Source organism: Pelophylax lessonae, assembly GCF_965119305.1.
Source record: "Pelophylax lessonae genome assembly, chromosome: 3".
NCBI lineage: Eukaryota > Metazoa > Chordata > Amphibia > Anura > Ranidae > Pelophylax > Pelophylax lessonae.
Window position 1 is genome coordinate 45,258,874 of NC_138770.1, and position 24,034 is coordinate 45,282,907.

The window sequence follows — 24,034 nt, forward strand, 5'->3', positions numbered from 1 at the left end:
GAAGGAGATCGGTCCTGTAGAAGAGGTCCTTTCCTATAGGAGGAGATCGGTCCTGTAGAAGAGGTCTTTTCCTATAGGAGGAGATCGGTCCTGTAGAGGAGGTCCTTTCCTATAGAAGGAGATCGGTCCTGTAGAAGAGGTCCTTTCCTATAGGAGGAGATTGGTCCTGTAGAAGAGGTCCTTTCCTATAGGAGGAGATCGGTCCTGTAGAAGAGGTCCTTTCCTATAGGAGGAGATCAGTGTTGTAGAAGAGGTCCTTTCCTATAGGAGGAGATCGGTCCTGTAGAAGAGGTCCTTTCCTATAGGAGGAGATCGGTCCTGTAGAAGAGGTCCTTTCCTATAGAAGGAGATCGGTCCTGTAGAAGAGGTCCTTTCCTATAGGAGGAGATCGGTCCTGTAGAAGAGGTCCTTTCCTATAGGAGGAGATCTGTCCTGTAGAAGAGGTCTTTTCCTATAGGAGGAGATCGGTCCTGTAGAAGAGGTCCTTTCCTATAGAAGGAGATCGGTCCTGTAGAAGAGGTCCTTTCCTATAGGAGGAGATCGGTCCTGTAGAAGAGGTCTTTTCCTATAGGAGGAGATCGGTCCTGTAGAAGAGGTCCTTTCCTATAGGAGGAGATCGGTCCTGTAGAGGAGGTCCTTTCCTATAGAAGGAGATCGGTCCTGTAGAAGAGGTCCTTTCCTATAGGAGGAGATTGGTCCTGTAGAAGAGGTCCTTTCCTATAGGAGGAGATCGGTCCTGTAGAAGAGGTCCTTTCCTATAGGAGGAGATCAGTGTTGTAGAAGAGGTCCTTTCCTATAGGAGGAGATCGGTCCTGTAGAAGAGGTCCTTTCCTATAGGAGGAGATCGGTCCTGTAGAAGAGGTCCTTTCCTATAGGAGGAGATCTGTCCTGTAGAAGAGGTCTTTTCCTATAGGAGGAGATTGGTCCTGTAGAAGAGGTCCTTTCCTATAGGAGGAGATCGGTCCTGTAGAAGAGGTCCTTTCCTATAGAAGGAGATCGGTCCTGTAGAAGAGGTCCTTTCCTATAGGAGGAGATTGGTCCTGTAGAAGAGGTCCTTTCCTATAGGAGGAGATCGGTCCTGTAGAAGAGGTCCTTTCCTATTGGAAGGAGTTCGGTCCTGTAGAAGAGGTCCTTTCCTATAGAAGGAGATCGGTCCTGTAGAAGAGGTCCTTTCCTATAGGAGGAGATCGGTCCTGTTGAAGAGGTCCTTTCCTATAGGAGGAGATCAGTGTTGTAGAAGAGGTCCTTTCCTATAGGAGGAGATCGGTCCTGTAGAAGAGGTCCTTTCCTATAGGAGGAGATCTGTCCTGTAGAAGAGGTCCTTTCCTATAGGAGGAGATCGGTCCTGTAGAAGAGGTCCTTTCCTATAGAAGGAGATCGGTCCTGTAGAAGAGGTCCTTTCCTATAGGAGGAGATCGGTCCTGTAGAAGAGGTCCTTTCCTATAGGAGGAGATCAGTGTTGTAGAAGAGGTCCTTTCCTATAGGAGGAGATCGGTCCTGTAGAAGAGGTCCTTTCCTATAGGAGGAGATCGGTCCTGTAGAAGAGGTCCTTTCCTATAGAAGGAGATCGGTCCTGTAGAAGAGGTCCTTTCCTATAGGAGGAGATCGGTCCTGTAGAAGAGGTCCTTTCCTATAGGAGGAGATCTGTCCTGTAGAAGAGGTCTTTTCCTATAGGAGGAGATCGGTCCTGTAGAAGAGGTCCTTTCCTATAGAAGGAGATCGGTCCTGTAGAAGAGGTCCTTTCCTATAGGAGGAGATTGGTCCTGTAGAAGAGGTCCTTTCCTATAGGAGGAGATCGGTCCTGTAGAAGAGGTCCTTTCCTATAGGAGGAGATCTGTCCTGTAGAAGAGGTCCTTTCCTATAGAAGGAGATCGGTCCTGTAGAAGAGGTCCTTTCCTATAGGAGGAGATCGGTCCTGTAGAAGAGGTCCTTTCCTATAGGAGGAGATCGGTCCTGTAGAAGAGGTCCTTTCCTATAGGAGGAGATCGGTCCTGTAGAAGAGGTCCTTTCCTATAGGAGGAGATCTGTCCTGTAGAAGAGGTCTTTTCCTATAGGAGGAGATTGGTCCTGTAGAAGAGGTCCTTTCCTATAGAAGGAGATCGGTCCTGTAGAAGAGGTCCTTTCCTATAGGAGGAGATTGGTCCTGTAGAAGAGGTCCTTTCCTATAGGAGGAGATCGGTCCTGTAGAAGAGGTCCTTTCCTATAGGAGGAGATCGGTCCTGTAGAAGAGGTCCTTTCCTATAGGAGGAGATCTGTCCTGTAGAAGAGGATCTTTCCTATAGGAGGAAAAGTTTGATTCATGTGGGGTGATCCCCTGAGTGCCACATCCCAAATTGAAATTCAAGAACAATAGGGTTCCCCTTGGGGCGGGACTTTTAAGGCACTATGTAATTCAAGATACACAATTTATTTAGAAGCTTTATTGAAAAAATATAAATACAAAGAAAATAGTTAAAATGATTGGCAAGTTATACAAACATTACATACACAGTGAAAATGCACCACATGTAACCCACGGGTATTCACCCGACGCGTTTCGGAGAGGAACCCCGAACTCCTTCTTCAGGGGTGCCCGCAGGGGGTGGTCTAAAGATAATTAGTGTGTAAATAATATGTCATCCAACAAAATGTCAAAAACATGTACATTATAATAATTTAACAAAATTACAACAGAGCACTTACATGTTCACTGTAATGAATGGAGGAACTTGCCTGCCTGTGAAGGCTAAAAACAGGAGATCAGTGTGCCGATAGGCACCAAACTGGAATGCCGTGTAAAAATGCTAGATGTTGGGCCCAAAAGAGAAAGTTCTCTGGATGTCACAGATGGTTGAAACTGCTTGCAACCCGAATTCCCAAAGGGAAAAAGGGGTAGGAATAGCTGGAACCCCCAGAAGGCAGTCCTGCTGAGCAAAGGCCAAATAATTAAAGTTGAAAATCCCAGAATTAGCCAAAAAAAAAAAATTAACAATAGTAACAATTATTTGTCTAGAAGAGATCCAGACAAGAGTATTGTTTTGATTTCTTTTGCCTGGAAAGAAAAAACTGTCCATTGACAAAACAATATGAAGAAGCAGGTTATTTGGCTTGGGGACTTATAAGTCCCAAAATCAATGGTTAAAAATACAAGAGGAAAACATAATAGATATCCTCTTAGAAAAAATGCCAAATTCAAAAGAGAGAGGAAAAAAAAAAATCAAAACTTGCTATTGTAATTGGATGAACAGGCTATTCGACAGAATTTCTCAAAAAATAGTAAAATTAAATACCTTAAAATCACTTGTTTCGGGCAGACAGATCCAGCTTAGCAGGGTAGGTGTTATCTCATGCTCGGCAAAGGAACATATGAGTCCGATGCCGGGCATGTAGGATATAAAGGAGCTTTGTCAATCAGCTGGGACTAGTCTCAGCTGAAAGGCAATTGCAGTCAGCTGGTTGCCAATAGGGTTCCCCGGGTCACGTACGCTGGGCCCGCCCCCCGCCGGAAGTATCCAGCGGAAGCTGGACCGGCCTATGCGTCCCACCGACATGGTAATGGACTTCCGACTGCGTGGAACGCAAGGCGGAGTCCACTGGGCATGCGCCTGAAAGCTCGAGTCATGAGCTAGATGGAATAGGCTATTGCCGATATTGCGGGCGCCATCTAGTGGCGTCCGCTTTACCGTGCCGGGCTATTCCAGAGCCGAGATGGAGATGTGTATCTCCCCATCACACAGATTCGATCCATCGCGACATCAGAGACAGTTTGGGTCCTATAGAAAAAAGCAAAGCAGTAAAGACCATAAGCCTAAATATTAATAATTATTATCATTACAATATCAAAAAATGATTTTGAAAAAAAAAAAAAAAAGTAATTTTTAACATACAGTTGGCACCATAGGCAAACTGACATACCTGTGTACAAAAGTTTTATTCATACATATGCATAGTTACAAAGTATTGTACATTCACTCAATACTGATAGTTGCATGGGATAGAATTCAGAAATTAAGAGAAAACTGTGCAACCTTTTTATTGAACTCATATCATCATTTGATGCGTTTGACAACAGTAAAGGTTATAAAGGAAAAAGACAAAAAATATGAAAAAAACAAAAAGAAAAAGAAAAGAAGCTGCTACATGACAGTAGACTAGGTTGCTAAATTTCCATGCCACCAGATGTGAAGCCCTCCAGGAAGGGTTTGTATGAAACCATCTCATTAAGTCCTGGTGGTTCTGTCGCTCTAAGGCGATAGATCCAACGCAGCTCAAGTTGGAGGAGGGTCTTGTTCCAATCCCCTCCTCTTGAGCTGGGGTGGACTCTATCTAGAATCAAAAACTTTATTTTAGGAAACCTACCTGCGTGGACCAAACTGGTATGGCGACCGAGAGGAAGGTCTGGGTCGCAGGTTCTCATACTTTTTATGTGCCTGCAGGCACGTTTTGTGAAATCCAGTTTGGTTTTGCCAACATAAAAACAGCCGCACCCACAGAGGAGTAAATATACTACCCCGTGGGTGCGGCAGTTGGCAAAGTGCATGGGCCTAAAGATCTGTCCATTCGGAAGAATGGGATTCTTAGTGGTATGCATGAACTTGCAATACTTGCATGCCCCACACATGTAGGTTCCCCTGACTTAACAACAGTAACAATTATTTGTGTAGAAGAGATCCAGACAAGAATCCCATTCTTCCGAATGGACAAATCTTTAGGCCCATGCACTTTGCCAACTGCCGCACCCACGGGGTAGTATATTTACTCCTCTGTGGGTGCGGCTGTTTTTATGTTGGCAAAACCAAACTGGATTTCACAAAACGTGCCTGCAGGCACATAAAAAGTATGAGAACCTGCGACCCAGACCTTCCTCTCGGTCGCCATACCAGTTTGGTCCACGCAGGTAGGTTTCCTAAAATAAAGTTTTTGATTCTAGATAGAGTCCACCCCAGCTCAAGAGGAGGGGATTGGAACAAGACCCTCCTCCAACTTGAGCTGCGTTGGATCTATCGCCTTAGAGCGACAGAACCACCAGGACTTAATGAGATGGTTTCATACAAACCCTTCCTGGAGGGCTTCACATCTGGTGGCATGGAAATTTAGCAACCTAGTCTACTGTCATGTAGCAGCTTCTTTTCTTTTTCTTTTTGTTTTTTTCATATTTTTTGTCTTTTTCCTTTATAACCTTTACTGTTGTCAAACGCATCAAATGATGATATGAGTTCAATAAAAAGGTTGCACAGTTTTCTCTTAATTTCTGAATTCTATCCCATGCAACTATCAGTATTGAGTGAATGTACAATACTTTGTAACTATGCATATGTATGAATAAAACTTTTGTACACAGGTATGTCAGTTTGCCTATGGTGCCAACTGTATGTTAAAAATTACTTTTTTTTTTTTTTTTCAAAATCATTTTTTGATATTGTAATGATAATAATTATTAATATTTAGGCTTATGGTCTTTACTGCTTTGCTTTTTTCTATAGGACCCAAACTGTCTCTGATGTCGCGATGGATCGAATCTGTGTGATGGGGAGATACACATCTCCATCTCGGCTCTGGAATAGCCCGGCACGGTAAAGCGGACGCCACTAGATGGCGCCCGCAATATCGGCAATAGCCTATTCCATCTAGCTCATGACTCGAGCTTTCAGGCGCATGCCCAGTGGACTCCGCCTTGCGTTCCACGCAGTCGGAAGTCCATTACCGTGTCGGTGGGACGCATAGGCCGGTCCAGCTTCCGCTGGATACTTCCGGCGGGGGGCGGGCCCGGCGTACGTGACCCGGGGAACCCTATTGGCAACCAGCTGACTGCAATTGCCTTTCAGCTGAGACTAGTCCCAGCTGATTGACAAAGCTCCTTTATATCCTACATGCCCGGCATCGGACTCATATGTTCCTTTGCCGAGCATGAGATAACACCTACCCTGCTAAGCTGGATCTGTCTGCCCGAAACAAGTGATTTTAAGGTATTTAATTTTACTATTTTTTGAGAAATTCTGTCGAATAGCCTGTTCATCCAATTACAATAGCAAGTTTTGATTTTTTTTTTCCTCTCTCTTTTGAATTTGGCATTTTTTCTAAGAGGATATCTATTATGTTTTCCTCTTGTATTTTTAACCATTGATTTTGGGACTTATAAGTCCCCAAGCCAAATAACCTGCTTCTTCATATTGTTTTGTCAATGGACAGTTTTTTCTTTCCAGGCAAAAGAAATCAAAACAATACTCTTGTCTGGATCTCTTCTAGACAAATAATTGTTACTATTGTTAATTTTTTTTTTTTGGCTAATTCTGGGATTTTCAACTTTAATTATTTGGCCTTTGCTCAGCAGGACTGCCTTCTGGGGGTTCCAGCTATTCCTACCCCTTTTTCCCTTTGGGAATTCGGGTTGCAAGCAGTTTCAACCATCTGTGACATCCAGAGAACTTTCTCTTTTGGGCCCAACATCTAGCATTTTTACACGGCATTCCAGTTTGGTGCCTATCGGCACACTGATCTCCTGTTTTTAGCCTTCACAGGCAGGCAAGTTCCTCCATTCATTACAGTGAACATGTAAGTGCTCTGTTGTAATTTTGTTAAATTATTATAATGTACATGTTTTTGACATTTTGTTGGATGACATATTATTTACACACTAATTATCTTTAGACCACCCCCTGCGGGCACCCCTGAAGAAGGAGTTCGGGGTTCCTCTCCGAAACGCGTCGGGTGAATACCCGTGGGTTACATGTGGTGCATTTTCACTGTGTATGTAATGTTTGTATAACTTGCCAATCATTTTAACTATTTTCTTTGTATTTATATTTTTCAATAAAGCTTCTAAATAAATTGTGTATCTTGAATTACATAGTGCCTTAAAAGTCCCGCCCCAAGGGGAACCCTATTGTTCTTGAATTTCCTATAGGAGGAGATCGGTCCTGTAGAGGAGGTCCTTTCCTATAGGAGGAGATCGATCCTGTAGAAGAGGTCCTTTCCTATAGGAGGAGATCGGTCCTGTAGAAGAGGTCCTTTCTTATAGGAGGAGATCGGTCCTGTAGAAGAGGTCCTTTCCTATAGGAGGAGATCAGTCCTGTAGAAGAGGTCCTTTCCTATAGGAGGAGATCGGTCCTGTAGAAGAGGTCCTTTCCTATAGGAGGAGATCGGTCCTGTAGAAGAGGTCCTTTCTTATAGGAGGAGATTGGTCCTGTAGAAGAGTTCCTTTCCTATAGGAGGAGATCGGTCCTGTAGAAGAGGTCCTTTCCTATAGGAGGAGATCCGTCCTGTAGAAGAGGTCCTTTCCTATAGGAGGAGATCTGTCCTGTAGAAGAGGTCCTTTCCTATAGGAGGAGATCCGTCCTGTAGAAGAGGTCCTTTCTTATAGGAGGAGATCGGTCCTGTAGAGTAGGTCCTTTCCTATAGGAGGAGATCCGTCCTGTAGAAGAGGTCCTTTCTTATAGGAGGAGATCGGTCCTGTAGAAGAGGTCCTTTCCTATAGGAGGAGATTGGTCCTGTAGAAGAGGTCCTTTCCTATAGGAGGAGATCGGTCCTGTAGAAGAGGTCCTTTCCTATAGGGGAAGATCTGTGCTGTAGAAGAGGTCCTTTCCTATAGGGGAAGATCATCCTGTAGAAGAGGTCCTTTCCTATAGGAGGAGATTGGTCCTGTAGAAGAGGTCCTTTCCTATAGGAGGAGATCGGTCCTGTAGAAGAGGTCTTTTCCTATAGGAGGAGATTGGTCCTGTAGAAGAGGTCCTTTCCTATAGGAGGAGATCGGTCCTGTAGAAGAGGTCTTTTCCTATAGGAGGAGATCGGTCCTGTAGAAGAGGTCCTTTCCTATAGGGGAAGATCTGTGCTGTAGAAGAGTTCCTTTCCTATAGGGGAAGATCATCCTGTAGAAGAAACCGTAGAGGAGGATCTGTCCTATAAAATAGGTCCTGTCCTGTAGTAGAGGATCTGTCCCATAAAAGAGGTCCTATCCCGTAAAAGATGATCTGTTGCGTAAAAGAGATCCTGTCCTGTAGGAGAGGTCATGTCCTATAGAAGAGGTAATTTACCATAGAAAAGGGCCTGTACCGTAGAGGAGGTCCTGCCCCATAGAAGAGGTCATGTCCCGTAGAAGAGGTCCTGTCCCATAGAAGAGGTCATGTCCCGTAGAAGAGGTCCTGTCCCATAGAAGAGGTCATGTCCCGTAGAAGAGGTCCTGTCCCATAGAAGAGGTCATGTCCCGTAGAAGAGGTCCTGTCCCACAGAAGAGGATCTGTCTCACAGAAGACGACCTGTCCCATAGAAGAGGATCTGTCCCGTAGAAGAGCTCTTGTCCTGTAGAAGAGATCCTGTCCCATAGAAGAAGTCCTGTTCCGTACAATAGGTTCTGTCCCATAGAAGAGGTCCCTGTTGTGGAAATTTTATTAGGATTATTGTGGACATTTTTCTGCATTTGTTTTATTTAGATTAGCATTATGGCTCCTGTTGTCGGTTTGCTCTTTTGAGCGTATTTGGGTGAACTGGCATTATGGAAAGACTATTGGCGGTGAAAACCTTCCCTTAGATGTGTAGACTCGTTTGCTCTACATAGACATCTCCGCCGGCGAACACTCCATGCGCAGGTCTGTTTTGCCGGTATAGATCTATGTGTATTGCGGTGCAGAGTCAATATTGTTTTGATATCTACCTATCTTTATGAAGGGATTCACGCTCATGTCTTTCTACTATGCCTGATCACCATAGAGGAAACAGCATCATGGCTCTTTCTCTGCAGATAGCCTCACTTCCAGAGCTTTTTTTCAGCCTGGAACTTGGTTCCACCACCTCTGGCTCAGGTCTCACTTGTAAAGACAGAGGCTTCTGTGTTTACAAGAGACAGCTTGTCTCTTAACAGCTCCCACAGATCTGATCTCCTCATCGTCTCCCCTGGGTTCAGGATGGGGACAAGGGAGATGCAGGTGCCCAGGGTGGAGTGTGAATGCCAACACTCCCATTGAATGATCCCCCTGCAAGTGAAAGAGGCAAAACCACCTATATTGTGTGGGGAGGTAATACTGTAGCCAGCTGGAAGCTTAATCTTAATACAGCAACAAAAGTAAGACATGTGGTAGATGGTGGAGTTTTTAAGGAGTGGGGAGATGGGGGCAGTGGAGGAGGGGGTTGCATGCAGAGGTCTGAGCTGAAGAGGGGTGAACGCGAGATGCAGGTGGGGGAATGCAGAAGTAGGCAGCTGTGAAAGAGCACCCTGAACTCTGCACTTTGTATGCAGCACACCCCTAAACTCTGTACTCTGTGTGTAACACACACCAACCCACACAATCTCTGCACATTATGCACTCCTATCATTTAATGCCCCTGTATGACCATCTCACTGTTATTAAAATGTGACCACACCCACTATTTGACACAGTTTGGAGGGTGTATATGTATTGGGGCAGGGGGGTCATGGTTGAGTTTGTGCACCTATTTTCTGAGAAAGAAAGCCCTGCTCACATCTATGGGAACAGTAATATAATTGTAGCACTCTCCTAGGTAGGTGCTAGGCAAAGCATAATTTGGCCCTGTTCTGCTTATCAGAAGGGCCTGATCTATTAATTACCCTGCCACATGCTTCCAGGTGTGACCTGTTAAGTCTGGGGAGTCCCCCCACTGTATCCAATGAGGGACCTTGTTGGACAGTGGAGGAAACCTAGCCAATAGCACACCAGGGTTTATGACTGTCCCAGTGGGTGGGCATTGCTGCAATGCATCCTGGGATTAGGAATAAATCCTGAGGGAGCATGTGACAGGGTGTCTTTTGGCGGGAGCAAAGTCCCAGGAGGGGGTGACGGCTGTCTCTCCTCCTGCTGAAGTGAGCAAGGTGGTCCAGGCAGTCGGCCTAGGGACCAGGGGTTGAGCTGTGTTGCAGAAGATCCAGTGTGTGCTGACCGAGTGGAGCTGCTGGGCAGAGTTCTTCTGGAAAAAACAGTGTCGTGAATACTCAAGATCTGCCCAGGGGTCTGCCTAAGAGAGGGGACCACTCCAGAGAGGTCAAAGGGATCAGAGAGCCAGCTAACCCAGAGTGTTGCAGTAAAGGGGGTGCCAAGTTGTGAAGCCCTGAATATTAGGGAGTAAAGGGGGCGCCAGGAAAGGCCCTGAAGTGTCTCAGCAGTACAGTCTGCACTACAAGTCAGCTACCTTAGGGAGGAGTACCTTAGGGAGCTTAAAGGAATTTTCACAGTCAAAGGTGAAGCTAAAGTAAGCGGCCTAGCTGTGACCATCGTCAGTCAGCATTAACCAGCGTCAGTCAGCGTTAACCAGCGTCATTTAGCAGTTCTATATAGTCCCTGCCTATTTTGTGCATAGTTCAGTTGTTGGAGTTCTCAATAAACCCTAAAAACCGAAGAAACTGGACGGGTTCTTGTCTGAGGCAACCACACTTGGAAACATGCTTAAATGTCCTACTGTTGCTAATGGTAACCCAGGGGAACCCACACTCAGCAGCTCCCATGGGAGTAGTGCTACATAATCCTATTACGCATTGTTCGCTGAAGCTTTGCTAAATGGGATTCACACCAGTAGTAACGGAGGAAGTCCATGCATGGGTTTTATTGGAGCAGCAATGGAGCTCGCTCCATTACCTTATAAAAAAGCTGAGAACTGTGATTTTTATCACAACAGGATTGATTGCGCTTGGCGTAAATTAATATCCAAAAGTGCACTTGTTAGCGCAACAGAGTTATTTGTGCATCAAGCGTATATTCATTTCAACGACACCCTGAAGAAGAGGTCCTGTCCTCTAGAAGAGGATCTGTCCCATAGAAGAGGTCCTGTCCCGTAGAAGAGGATCTGTCCCGTAGATGATCTGTCCCGTAGAAGAGGTCCTGTCCCATAGAAAAGGATCTGTCCTGCAGAAAAGGTCCTGTCCCATAAAAGAGGGTCTGTCCCGTAGAAGAAAGCCTCTCCAGCAGACGAGGATATGTCCCATAAAATAGGTCCTGCCCTGAAGAATTGGATATGTCCTATAGAAGAGGATCTGTCCCATAGAAAAGGATCTGTCCCGTAGAAGTGGTCCATTCCCATAGAAGAGGATCTGTCCCATAGAAGCGGTCCAATCCCGTAGAAGAGGATCTGTCCCATAGAAGAGTTCAAGTCCTTTAGAAGTGGATTTATCCCATAAATGAGGGTCTGTCCAGTTGAAGAGGCCCTCTGGAGTAGAGGAGGATCTGTCCCATAAAAGAGGTTATGTTCTGTAGAAGAGGATCTGTCCCATAATAGAGGTCCTGTCCTATAGAAGAGGTCATGTCCCGAAGAAGAGGTCATGTCCCATAAAAGAGGTCCTGTACCGTAGAAGAGGTCATGTGCCGTACAGAAGGTCTTGCCCAGTAAAAGAGGTCCTGTCTCGTAAAAGAAGTCCTGTCCCGTAGAAGATATCCTGTTTAGACTGTACATCTGGAACTGATTGGCTGATGTGGTGTAGCCATCACTTCCTGTCTTTGTTCTTTTGTTGCCCTATAAATAAACAAAGCCCATTGTTCAAAACAGGACAAACTTGGAAGCATCCAAACTGAAACAGCCTGTGTGTGTCTGTATCTGTGGGGATGGTGAGCGCACTCCATTGCCTTATAAAATAGAGCTGAGAACTGTGCTTTTTAGCACAATTATTATACACTTGTTGCTTTCAAGGTCTTACCTTGCTTTCCTGTTGGCAGCCATCTTGGACACGTGCAGACTGCTGGTTCATATAAACTCTGTTTGCATCATCACTTGTCTGTTGCCTGGGCATCGCTCAGTGATGATGTTGCACACCTGACTATATATATTACCTAATGGCTTTCAGACCTTGCCCTTGCATTTGTGCTCAAAGGTGCATTACATTACTGCTAGCAGTCCCCTGTTTTCTCCATGCATGACTTGGCTTGGCTGACGACCTTCCTGGCTCTGGATTCCGCATCGGCAGACGACCCCGCATCAGACAACGACCCAGCTTCAGCAGACTACCCACTTCTGGGCTCTATCTCGGCTTGGATGACTACCTGTTCCTGGACTCTATCCCGGCTTGGATGACTACCTGCCTCCGAACTTGACCACGGCTGTTCTTGATTTTGCTCCTCTCTCTTGCTGTGCTATTATTATTGTTACATAAAGAAAATCGCTTTATTTTACTTGCATCTTTGTGTGGTCTGGTTTCCTGGCACCCTGACAGTACGTAAAGGCCATGAATCCTGACGATCTGGGTGCTCCTATGCTTCCCATGCTGCTTACCAGGATCAATCAATAAGATCACCTTTTGGGTCAGTTCGCTCAGATGTTGCAGACATTGCTTGCACACACAGCACACCTTGCTCCTGGTGCTGCTAGGCCGGTGGTCCCTCCTGTTGCACCTGCTGCTGCTCCTGTTGCCGCTCCTGCAGCTGAAGTCGCTGTTACCAGAGGGATGACTGGTTCCGTCCCCTCCCGCAGCGCTATGGGGGTGAACCGAGTCAGTGTCGTGGCTTCCTGAACCAAGTGGGCATTTATATTGAGATGGTTCCTCAGGCGTTTCCCTCTGACAGGTCCAAGGTGGGCTTCCTAATCTCATTGCTCTCGGGCAACGCCTTGGCCTGGGCGAATTCTTTATGCGAGAACGATAATTCTGTGATTCTCGAGTACCCGAGTTTTGATGCCTCGTAGGGTATTCGATGTGCCTGCTCGCTCTGCTTCTGCTGCTAAGCTGCTCCTGTCCATTCAACAGGGTATTTGAACCGTTGCCGAGTATGCCATCGAATTTCGTACCCTAGCAGCAGAGGTGGGCTGGACTAATGAGGCTCTGGTGGCAGTCTTCTCTCATGGTCTCTCTGATGCATTGAAGGATGAGATTGCGGCCAAGGTTCTCCCTGATGAGCTCGAGGCTCTCATTTCCTTCCTGATTTTGATTGATACCAGGCTCAGGGAGAGACCATCATTTAAGGAGCGCCTGCGGAGGCCTCCTACCAGATTGGCTCCTACGTTTTCTTTCCCACCCATTCCTCCCTCACCTCCTGGGGATGGTGCGTCTGGCTGTAAACCCATGCAGCTTGGGTTCACTCGCCTTTCTGAGGCTGAGCAGGCCTTAAAATCTTGTCCTACACGTCCGGGAAACGCTCGCACCTAAGATTCTGTCGGGGGAGATCTTAGGTGGAATTTCCTCGTCCCTGGTTTCCCGTAAAGATAAACCGCTAATCACAGTTATCCTCTCCTTGGCAGCAGGCTCAGTGGTTACCCAGGTGTTGGTAGACTCAGGTGCTGGCAGTTACTTTATTGACAGTACGTTTGCTGCTGCGAATTCCATACCCTTGCAGCCCTGTGTTGCTTCACTGGTCATAGAGGCGATTGATGGCAGACCCCTGCAACCGGCACAGGTTACCTACGAGACTGTTACAGTTGACGTGGCGATAGGGGCTGTTCACAGGCAGTCATCCTGTTTCTAGGTTATATCATCCCCACTACTCTGTTGTTTTAGGGTACCCTTGGCTTCAGAAGCATAATCGGACCTTTGATTGGCAGTCGGCTGAGATCTTCTCTTGGTCTCCACAGTGTGGCTCTGTTTGTATCTATGGGCCTGTAAAGGTACTCTGTACCTCCTCAGATTCAGTATTGCCTACTGAATATCATGAGTATCAAGATGTATTTGACAAGATGCATGCTGGTATTCTTCCTCCTCATCGTCCGTACGATTGTGCCATAGACTTGCAACCTGGTGCCATTCCCCCTCGTGGCGGGGTTTATCCTCTCTCGGTTGCTGAGAATAAGACCACGGAGAAGTACGTGGTGGATAACTTCCTTTGATCTCTGCCTGTACAGGGCAGCGCAATGGAGATGAGTAGATGGGGAAGAGTTGTGGAGATGAGGATCAGCTATGGAGACGAGGAGGGGGAGGAGCTGGGGACGGGTTGTGGAGATAAGGAGGGGGTAGGGAGATGGGAAGGAGTTATGTAGATGAAGAAGGGTTACTGTATAGAGATAAGTAAGTAGAGGCGATGAATAGAGGGGTTATGGAAATTAGGAAAAAGAGTAAGGAGATCAGGAGGAGGTATTGAAATGAAGAGAGAGTAGGGAGATGAGAACGGTTATGGAAATGAGAGGAGGCTATGGAAAAATGAAGGAAAGGAAATGAAGAACAGTCATGGAGATCATGAGGGGGATGGGTTTTGGAGATTAGGATTTGGAGGAGATGAAGGGGGGTTATGGAGATTAGGAAGAGTTATGGAAATGAGGGGTAGGGAGATGAGGATGGTTATAGAAATAAGAGGGGGGCTATGGAAATATAGAGGAGGGGAGATAAAGAGGTGTCATGGAGATCATGAGGGGGATGGGTTATGGAGATCGAGACAGGTTATGGAGATGAGGAGTTGGAGGAGATGAAGAGGGATTTTGGAGATGATGAGGGGCTATGAAGCTTGGCAGTGGCGGCCGGTGTGTTGGGGGCACAGGGGCGCCGCTCCCCCTATCAATGCGTCCGGCCCCCTAATCTACATGTGGGGCGCCGGACGCATGGAGTTCAATGGGGCTTTTTTTTTTGCTTCACCTGATTAGAGCCAGAGGCTCTAATAGGCTTCAGCAAAGGATAGACCCAGGGCGTAAAGCCGTGCGCCCCGAGCCCACCCATTGTGTGACAATAGCGAATGAAAATTCGCTATTGTCACACGGATCCTCCTCCTGGCCAATCAGGAAGCGGGTCCGATACGCGCTTCCTGATTGGCCAAAAGGCAAACCCCATGCCATTGTCTGGGGAGGAGGTGGGAGCCGGGAGGACTGAGGAGGACTCGGGAAGGCGCCGCCGCGCCGGGGAACTGAAGCCGTGAGCCGCCGCTGAAACTGGGTACGGTTATGGAAATGAGGAGGGGTTATGGAAATGTGAGGGAGCTATAGAAATATGGAGGAGGAGAGATGAAGAGGGTTTATGGAGATGAGGATTGGTTATGGAGACGAGGAGTTGCAGGAGATGAAGAGGGGTTATGGAGATCAGGAGGAGTTATGGAAATAAAGAGTGGGTAGCGAGATGAGGATGGTTATGGAAATGAGAGGAGGCTATGGGAAAATGGAGGAGGGGAGATGAAGAGGGGTCATGGAGATGATGAGGGGGGATGGGTTATGGAGAAGAGGATGGGCTATGGAATTGAGAGGGGGACTATGGAAATATAGAGATGATGAGGGGGGAAGAGTTATGGAGGTGAGGAAGGGCTCTGGTGATGAGGAGTTGGGGGAAGATGAACAGGGGTTATGTAAATGAGGAGGAGTTGTGGAGATGAGGATGGGTTATAAAAATAAGGAGGGATTTTAGAGATGAGGAGATGGGAAGGGGTTATAGAAAGAGGGAGAGGGATTATGGAGATAAAAAGGGGAGAGGAGATAAGGAGGAAAAGAGAATAAGAGAATAAGGAGAAGCTATGGAGATAAAAAGGAGGGGAGTTGGGGAGGGCTTATTGAGATGAGTAGGGGGTTGGGACTGGTTATGGAAATGAGGAGGAGCTATGGAGATTGGTAGACATTGTAAAGATTAGGAGGGGTTAAGGAGCTAAAGGAGGATGAGGTTTAGAAAGAAGTGAGGAGATAAGTAGAAGTTATGGAGATGAGGGAGATGAGAAAGAGGGGGAGGAGATGAGGAGAGGTCTGTGTAAACCATCAGAAATTAAATAGGCAGGGCTGACACCACATACTTTTGAATTCAGAACATTGTCATCACAAATGGGAAGTTAGGAGCTCACTATATTTCTGACACATCAACAGTTATTTTTCTGTACCTAAAAGGATAAACATAGGAAAATGTGCATATATTCCAGAAATGTTTAGTATGACATTTGTGTTCACTTTAACCACTTAAGCCCCGGAAGACTTCACCCCCATTCCGACCAGGGGTTTTTTTGCGATTTGGCACTGCGTGAATTTAACGGACAATTGCGCGGTTGTGCGACGCTGTACCTAAACTAATTTGACGTCCTTTTTTTTCCCACAAACAGAGCTTTCTTTTGGTTGTATTTGATCACCTGTGCGATTTTTACTTTTTGTGGTATAAACAAAAAAAGAGCGTGAATTTTGCAAAAATAACAATATTTTTCAAATTTATTTATATGAAATTCCCCAAAAAAAAATTTAAAAATCAAAATTTTTTTAACATTTTAGGCCAATTTGTTTTATGCTACATATGTTTGGTAAAAAAAAAAATCGCAAAAAGTGTATTTTGATTGGTTTGCGCAAAAGTTATTGCGTTTACTAACAAAGGGAAAGATTTTTGTCATTTTTGTTGTTTTTTTTTTAACGAGTAATGGCAGCGATCTGCGATTTTTTTGCGGTACTGCGACATTGCGGAGGACAGATCGGACCCTTGACTGAAATTTTTGACACTTTTGGGGTTACCAGTGACATTACTACAGTAATCAGTGCTATATATATGCACTGTTACTGCAAAATGACACTGGCAGGGAAGGGGTTAACTTTATTGGGGAAGGAGGGGTTAAGTGTGTCCCTAGGGGCATGCTTCTAACTGTGATTGGACATGGCTACTGGTGTAAGAACAGTGATCAACGGTGTGATCACTATTCCTACACAGGGGAGAATGACAGGCGGCTTTGTTTACATTAGCCGTCTGCCTTTCTCCCTTCACGGCGGACGATCGCGAGTGACCGGCGGACATCGGGTCCGCCGGTCACACGCACGGACTTCCCCGCGAACGAGCCGGGGAGCGGGCGAGCGCCACGGCGGGCGCGCACTCACCCGCTATTGGCTCACATACAAGTGACAGGCGAGTGACGTACCCATACGTCACTTTGCCGGGCCGAGGCTGACCGCCGCAGTATATGTACTTGTGGCGGTCGGCAACCGGTTAAAAGGCAAACATTAAAGGAGGAAAACCCTGCAAAAAAAAAATAAAATCAGTGTCCAGCTTCCCTCTGCTTCCATCTGGTGTAGCCTAACAACACACAGTCATTGTTGGCATCTGATGAAGGGGGAGTGTTGATCCCCTGAAACGCGTTGTTATTCTCTGCTGACCTCTTGTCAAAATAAACCTTCACTGAACTGTGGATTTGTGGCTTCAGACTGCTCCAAGGACCCCCCCAGGCACCCCCTGTTTAAAGTTTGAGTCTGAGCAAGACTTGATCTCCTTTTTGGTCCTTCAGCCCAGCGATCCAGCTTTTATCAGAAATGGTGGGTTGTCAGTTGTGAACAATCAGCCCCACGGACTCTGCTAAGTCACAGACATAAAGAAGGACGTAGTATTGCACAAACCAGATTTATTTATTTACATTTTTATTACAGAAAATTTCCAACATCTACGTCATCAGACATTCCATCTACACAGCACAACGCACCAACTACAGCAGAGACAGTATTCCCCCCGACACCCCGCCTTGGGCCTCGGGACATGCTGAGCTAATAATAAAGCAGACAACAAAATCCCATATTATATTATATCCCCGGATGTAAAAAAAAAAAAAGATGAACAAGTGAATGGGTTTTGAGAATGAAAATGAAAAGTAGGGACAGAGCACGGGAAATGATAGGTGTCTATTTATTAAATAAAATGCATAGTCTTTCATCCAGGTGCTCTGTATGTACATTTGTTCTAAGTGAATGTGGCAAAAACGAATGTTCTTTAGGCTATTTTCTATTCTGAACAAATGTTCTTTTAGTACAAGCAGCTGTACTATACCATGTCACGTGGCTGCCATTCAGAGCTCCCAGCTGCTGTCACTCAAACTATGTGCGGGGGAGGAGCTCCCAGCTGCTGTCACTCAAACTGTGTGCGGGGGAGGAGCTCCCAGCTGCTGTCACTCAAACTGTGTGCGGGGGGCGTGTCAGCAATACTGTGACCATAGGAGTAACGGCAGGGCTGTGCGGGGGAGCAGCATGTCAGCAGTAGTCTGACTACAGGGCTACAGGCAGGACTGGTTAGAGGAGGGGAATGTCAGCCGTATTCTGACCATAGGAGTAATGACAGGGCTAAGTGTGGGGAGCGGCATGTCAGCAGTAGTCTGAGTAAAGGGGTACAGGCAGGACTAGGAAGAGGAGAAGCGTTTTAGCAGTAGTCTAAACACAGGGGTACAGGCAGGACTGGGCAGAGGAGAAGCGTGTTAGCAGTAGTCTAAACACAGGGGTACAGGCAGGACTGGGCAGAGGAGGGGTATGTTAGCAGTAGTCTGAACACAGGGGTACAGGCAGGACTAGGAAGAGGAGAAGCGTGTTAGCAGTAGTCTGATCACAGGGGTACAGGCAGGACTGGGCAGAGGAGGAGTATGTTAGCAGTAGTCTGAACACAGGGGTACAGGCAGGACTAGGAAGAGGAGAAGCGTGTTAGCAGTAGTCTGAACACAGGGGTACAAGCAGGACTGGGCAGAAGAGGAGCATGTAAGTAGTAGTCTGGCTACAGGGGTACAGGCAGGACTAGGCAGAGGAGGTGTATGTCAGCAGTAGTCTGATCACAGGGGTACAGGCAGGACTGGGCAGAAGAGGAGCATGTAATTAGTAGTCTGACTACAGGGGAACAGGCAGGACTGGGCAGAGGCAGAGTGTGTCAGCAGAAGTCTGATTACAAGGGTAAAGGCAGAACTGGGCACAAGGGGTGTGTGTCAGCATAAGTCTGACTACAAGGGTAAAGGCAGAACTGGGCACAGGGGGTGTGTGTCAGCATAAGTCTGACTACAAGGGTACAGGCAGGACTGGGCAGAGGAGGGGTATGTCAGCAGTAGTCTGATCATGGAGGTACAGGTAGGACTGGGCAGAGGAGGGGTATGTCAGCAGAAGTCTGATCACAGGGGTACAGGCAGGACTGGGCAGAGGAGGGGTATGTCAGCAGTAGTCTGATCATGGAGGTACAGGTAGGACTGGGCAGAGGAGGGGTATGTCAGCAGAAGTCTGATCACAGGGGTACAGGTAGGACTGGGCAGAGGAGGGGTATGTCAGCAGTAGTCTGGTCACAGGGGTACAGGCAGGACTGGGCAGAAGAGGAACATGTAAATAGTAGTCTGACAACAGGGGAACAGGCAGGACTGGGCAGAGGGGGTGTGTGTCAGCAGAAGTCTGACTACAGGGGTAAAGGCAGGACTGGGCAGAGGAGAGGTATGTCAGCAGTAGTCTGGTCACAGGGGTACAGGCAGGACTGGGCAAAAGAGGAGCACGTAAGTAGTAGTCTGACTACAGGGGTAAAGGCAGGACTGGGAGGAGAGGGGTGTGTGTCAGCAGAAGTCTAACCACAAGGGTACAGGCAGGACTGGGCAGAGGAGGGGTATGTCAGCAGTAGTCTGATCACAGGTGTACAGGCAGGATTGGGCAGAGGAGGGGTATGTCAGCAGTAGTCTGATCACAGGGGTAAAGGCAGGACTGGGCACAGGGGGTGTGTGTCAGCAGAAGTCTGACTACAGGGGTACAGGCAGGACTGGGCAGAGGAGGGGTATGTAAGCAGTAGTCTGATAACAGGGGTACAGGCAGGACTAGGCAGAGGAGGGGTATGTCAGCAGTAGTCTGATCACAGGGGTACAGGCAGGACTGGGCAGAGGAGGGGGTATGTCAGCAGTAGTCTGATCACAGGGGTACAGGCAGGACTGGGCAGAGGGAGAGTGTGTCAGCAGAAGTCTGATTACAAGGGTAAAGGCAGGACTGGGCACAGGGGGTGTGTGTCAGCAGAAGTCTGACTACAAGGGTACAGGCAGGACTGGGCAGAGGAGGGGTATGTCAGCAGTAGTCTGATCACAGGGGTACAGGCAGGACTGGGCAGAGGAGAGGTATGTCAGCAGTAGTCTGATCACAGGGGTACAGGCAGGATAGGGCGGAGGAGGGGTATGTCAGCAGTAGCCTGATCACAGGGGTACAGGCAGGATTGGGCAGAGGAGGGGTATGTCAGCTGTAGTCTGATCACAGGGGTACAGGCAGGATTGGGCAGGGGAGGGGTATGTCAGCAGTAGTCTGATCACAGGGGTACAGGCAGGACTGGGCAGAGGAGGGGAATGTCAGCAGTAGCCTGATCACAGGGGTACAGGCAGGATTGGGCAGAGGAGGGGTATGTCAGCTGTAGTCTGATCACAGGGGTACAGGCAGGATTGGGCAGGGGAGGGGTATGTCAGCAGTAGTCTGATCACAGGGGTACAGGCAGGACTGGGCAGAGGAGTAGTGTGTCAGCAGCAGTCTGACCATAGGTTGGGTGGGGGGGACATGTCAACGATACTCTGACTACTAGGGTCCACAGGAGTATGACCAGGGATTGGCACGGGGGTATAGGCACACCATGTGTAGGTACAACATCCTTTACCTCTAAAGTAGAAGGCTGAAATGCAAATAAACCAGCGAGCTAGTATGTTTACCTGGTCTTTTTCAGCATAAGTATAAATGAAAAGCGAACAGGCTACATTTAGATACGCCTACATGGAACATCAGACACATACTGTATATGAAATATTCAATTTAGGGGTAACATACACTATTGGGGTATACAGACATCTGTAGGCAAATATCCTCCAGCATAAAATACCCGGCATTTTCCCACACTCAGGGGAGCAACAAGTGGATGTACGTGTCACCTGCCACTCCCTGGGCATTGGAAGGGTCTTTGGGGTTGATTTACTAAAAGCGGAGAGTGCAAAATCTGGTGCAGTTCTGCGTAGAAACCAATCAGCTTTCAGGTTTTATTGTCAAAGCTTAATTGAACAAGCTGAAGTTAGAAGCTGAATAACTACTATGCACAGCTACACCGGATTTTGCACTCTCCAGTTTTAGTAAATCTACCCCTTTATGTCTGCAAACATCCCCGTGCATGTACCCTAAATTAGCTTTGGCTTTTTATAAATAGTAGAAAGCAGTGAAATAAAAAAAGGGACTAAAAAGGAACTTCTCATTTTCTCCCCTTTATAAATAGATCCTTGGGGGTCCCCACAAAAACCCCCATAGACTGCATCAAAGTCACCATGTTAAGGGGTGGCCGTTCTCTGCCTGGCAGCAGAATCTGGAAGAGAAAGAAAATGCAAGAATTATCTGTGTGTGTGAGAGACAACTGGGAGAAGAAATTTGCAATATCTGGTTATAAAGATATAGGTTTATATACTGTAGTCAGAGAGACAGACAGACAGATTGTAGGATAGTTTTAGTTCTCACCATCTGTAGGTTCAGCTCTCTCCTCTTCTGCTGGTGCCTCTGACTCTTCTACCTCAAGTGTGTCATCCTCCTCCTCGCCCTGCGTACCTGATATCATGGTAAAGGGTCATGGTTTTAATGCACACTTTTACAGGTTTAATATTGGGGTTAATAATGACTCCCCAAGATTTTCACAGAAAGGCACAAATGTTCACCAGAGCAGTGCCCCTGGAGTGGCATATCCAACCAATAACCCCCATGGGTGCAGACCAGATCCCTTTCAGATCCCAAGGATCAGCACATCCAACCAATAACACCCATAAGTGCAGACTAGAACCCTCTTAGACCCCAGGGAGGGCTGTATACCACCAATAAAACCCATGGGTACAGGCCAGAACCCTCTCAGACCCTGGGGGGACCGTATGCCACCAATACCACCCATAAGTGAAGACCAGAACCCTCTCAGACCCCAGGAAAGACCGTATACTAGCAATGAAACCCATGGGTACAGGCCAGAACCCTCTCAGTCCCTGGGGAGGACTATATACCACCAATAACACCCATAAGTGCAGACTAGAACCCTCTCAGACCCCAGGGAGGGATGTATACCACCAATAAAACCCATCGGTACAGGCCAGAACCCTCTCAGACCCTGTGGGGACCGTATGCCACCAATACCACCCATAAGTGAAGACCAGAACCCTCTCAGACCCCAGAAAAGACCGTATACTAGCAATGAAACCCATGGGTACAGGCCAGAACCCTCTCAGGCCCAAGGAAGAAACACATCCCACCAAAAAAAGCTTTGGGTACAGACCAGCACTATCCTAAATCCCAAGGCTTAGCACATCCCACGAAAAAAAAAAAAAACCCTGGGTACAAGCCAGAACCCTTGAAGGCTCCAGACAGGAGCGCATCCCATCAATAACACCCATGGGTGCAGACTACAAATCTTTTAGACCCTGGGGAAGAGCACATCCACCGAACACCCATGGGTGCAGACCACAACACTCTCAGACCCCAGGGAGGAGCATATTCCACCAGCAAAGATTAATAATATTAATGCACACTATTACAAGTGTAATAATGACCCCCTGAGATCTTCCCTGCTATGCATCCCAGGATATTCTCCATCCCACCCTCAGGGATGTACATATGACCCCTTCTCGATATATTCTCAATCACACCATCACAGATATACATATGACCCCTTCCAAACATCACAGATTATTTCAATATGTTCTCCATTGCACCTTCATGGGTGTACATATGGCCCCATCCCAAGATATTCTCCATCCCTCCCTCATGAATGTAAATATCACCTTATAACAAAATATTCTCCATCCCACCTCACGGATATACTTTTGTAAGATTCTGGTACCTTTGGTACCCTTATTGCCCATTTTCCTTTTCATATTGCGTCCCACCTTTTTAGTTAGGTGGAACGCATATACCTTTAAGCCGGATGACATCATCGCTGAGCGCCGCTCTGAGCGGCTATTTCAATCGCCGAATTTCTCTCTCACATTGTTCGTTCAATGTTACCGCATGCTCACAAGCCTTGTCTTATGCTGCCGGAGCCTCCAGCTATTCTCTTTACCTGGAACAGACCGGAACCTCTCTACTGATCCCGTATCTCGCTACCGGATCACTCCCTCACTACCGGACCCCTCTACTTACTAACCTTACTAGTGATAAGTACCCCACAGGGGATTCCTCCATAACTAACTTACACTATCTACCTCTGCACATTAAGGACTGTTACTATCTATGCATACTAATTCTATCATCTGCGCTGTTACATAGATTGCTAGCTCTTGAGTCTACTACCATCTATCCTTGCACTGGGTTAGTCTATCCTGTATATGTCATCTGCTGTCCTCACCACCTGTTACCATACATGATTACTAACCTATCTGCATTCTACCTATTACCATCTACTACTCTCCTGAACATTACTATCAAGTGCTTATCATTGCTGTCACTGCTCACACCTGTCCCTTCAGCACATCACCTCCATACTGTCATATACATCCCATCACTCCAGGAACATCTTATTGAGTGTGTGTATATCTGTATGCTGAAGCAGACAGGCCCACAGTGATGAGTCTGGAGAGTTGGATCTGGTATTTCAACACATCTCTACATGACTACTGAGTGGAGATTCTGCAGCTGCAAATCCAGCTTACTATAAAAACGCAGGAGCGTTACAGATTGAACGAACCCAAAAAATGGATTCAGCAGAATTACCCACTCAAGTGACACAATTAACACAACAAGTAAATGCATTAATACTTGCTCTTACTGAAGTAAAAGATGAAAATCAGACTCTGAGACAGCAGGTAACCCGTCTTTCACAGCTTACTGCTGCTCAGCCCCCTGAACCTAAAATAAACCCTCCTTTAGTGTTTACAGGTGATCGGAAAAAATTTCGTGAATTCAAAAACGCATGTCAATTGCTTTTTTTGCTAAAACCTCGTACTTACCCTACTGATCAAATTAAAGTTTGTACCGTCATTTCATACTTAACGGTGATCCACGGGCCTGGGCAGACTCTCTCTTTGAGAAAGATGATCAGCTTCTCAACTCCTATCCTTTATTCCTAGCGGAACTCGCTAGCTTATATGAAGACCCCAATAGGCAGAGTACTGCTGATATCCAATTGAGGGCTTTAAAACAAGGAAGGAGACCTGTTGAAGACTTTGTAGCAGAGTTCAAAAGATGGACCCTTGATTCAGGGTGGAATGATACATCTCTGCGAACTCAGTTCAGACTCGGGTTGTCAGAAGCCGTTAAAGACGAGCTCGCCCGAGCGGATTTACCTGGCACTTTGGATGCCTTAATACAACTCAGTATCAACATTGACAGGCGACTGCGAGAAAGAAAGGCTGAGAAAATGGGAATGCCATTGTCTAGTCCTTCTCGGATTTCGGCCGTTGACCCTACTCCTATGGAGGTAGGAACCATACGCCCACCTTTATTAACTACTGAACGAGCCAGGAGAAGATCCAGTAATCTCTGCATGTACTGCGCATCC

General features: G+C 46.9%; 1 protein-coding gene and 1 long non-coding RNA gene across 2 annotated transcripts in view; one reads left to right on the plus strand and one right to left on the minus strand.

Moving 5' to 3' along the window:
• Positions 1-18,531: 18,531 nt before the first annotated feature.
• LOC309551397 lies at positions 18,532-19,338 on the plus strand. Its single transcript, XR_014225075.1, has 2 exons — positions 18,532-19,082; positions 19,249-19,338. It is a non-coding gene; the product is annotated as an uncharacterized lncRNA (long non-coding RNA).
• A 1,322-nt stretch (positions 19,339-20,660) lies between these two features.
• TRIM54 (tripartite motif containing 54) overlaps positions 20,661-24,034 on the minus strand; it is a 48,097-nt gene continuing 44,723 nt past the window's right edge. The window contains exons 8-9 of the mRNA XM_082251768.1: positions 21,019-21,105; positions 20,661-20,869 (exon numbers count right to left, since the gene is read on the minus strand). Coding sequence (XP_082107894.1) covers positions 20,835-20,869; positions 21,019-21,105 — 122 coding nt within the window. The 3' untranslated portion in view covers positions 20,661-20,834. The remainder of the gene's footprint in view (positions 20,870-21,018; positions 21,106-24,034) is intronic.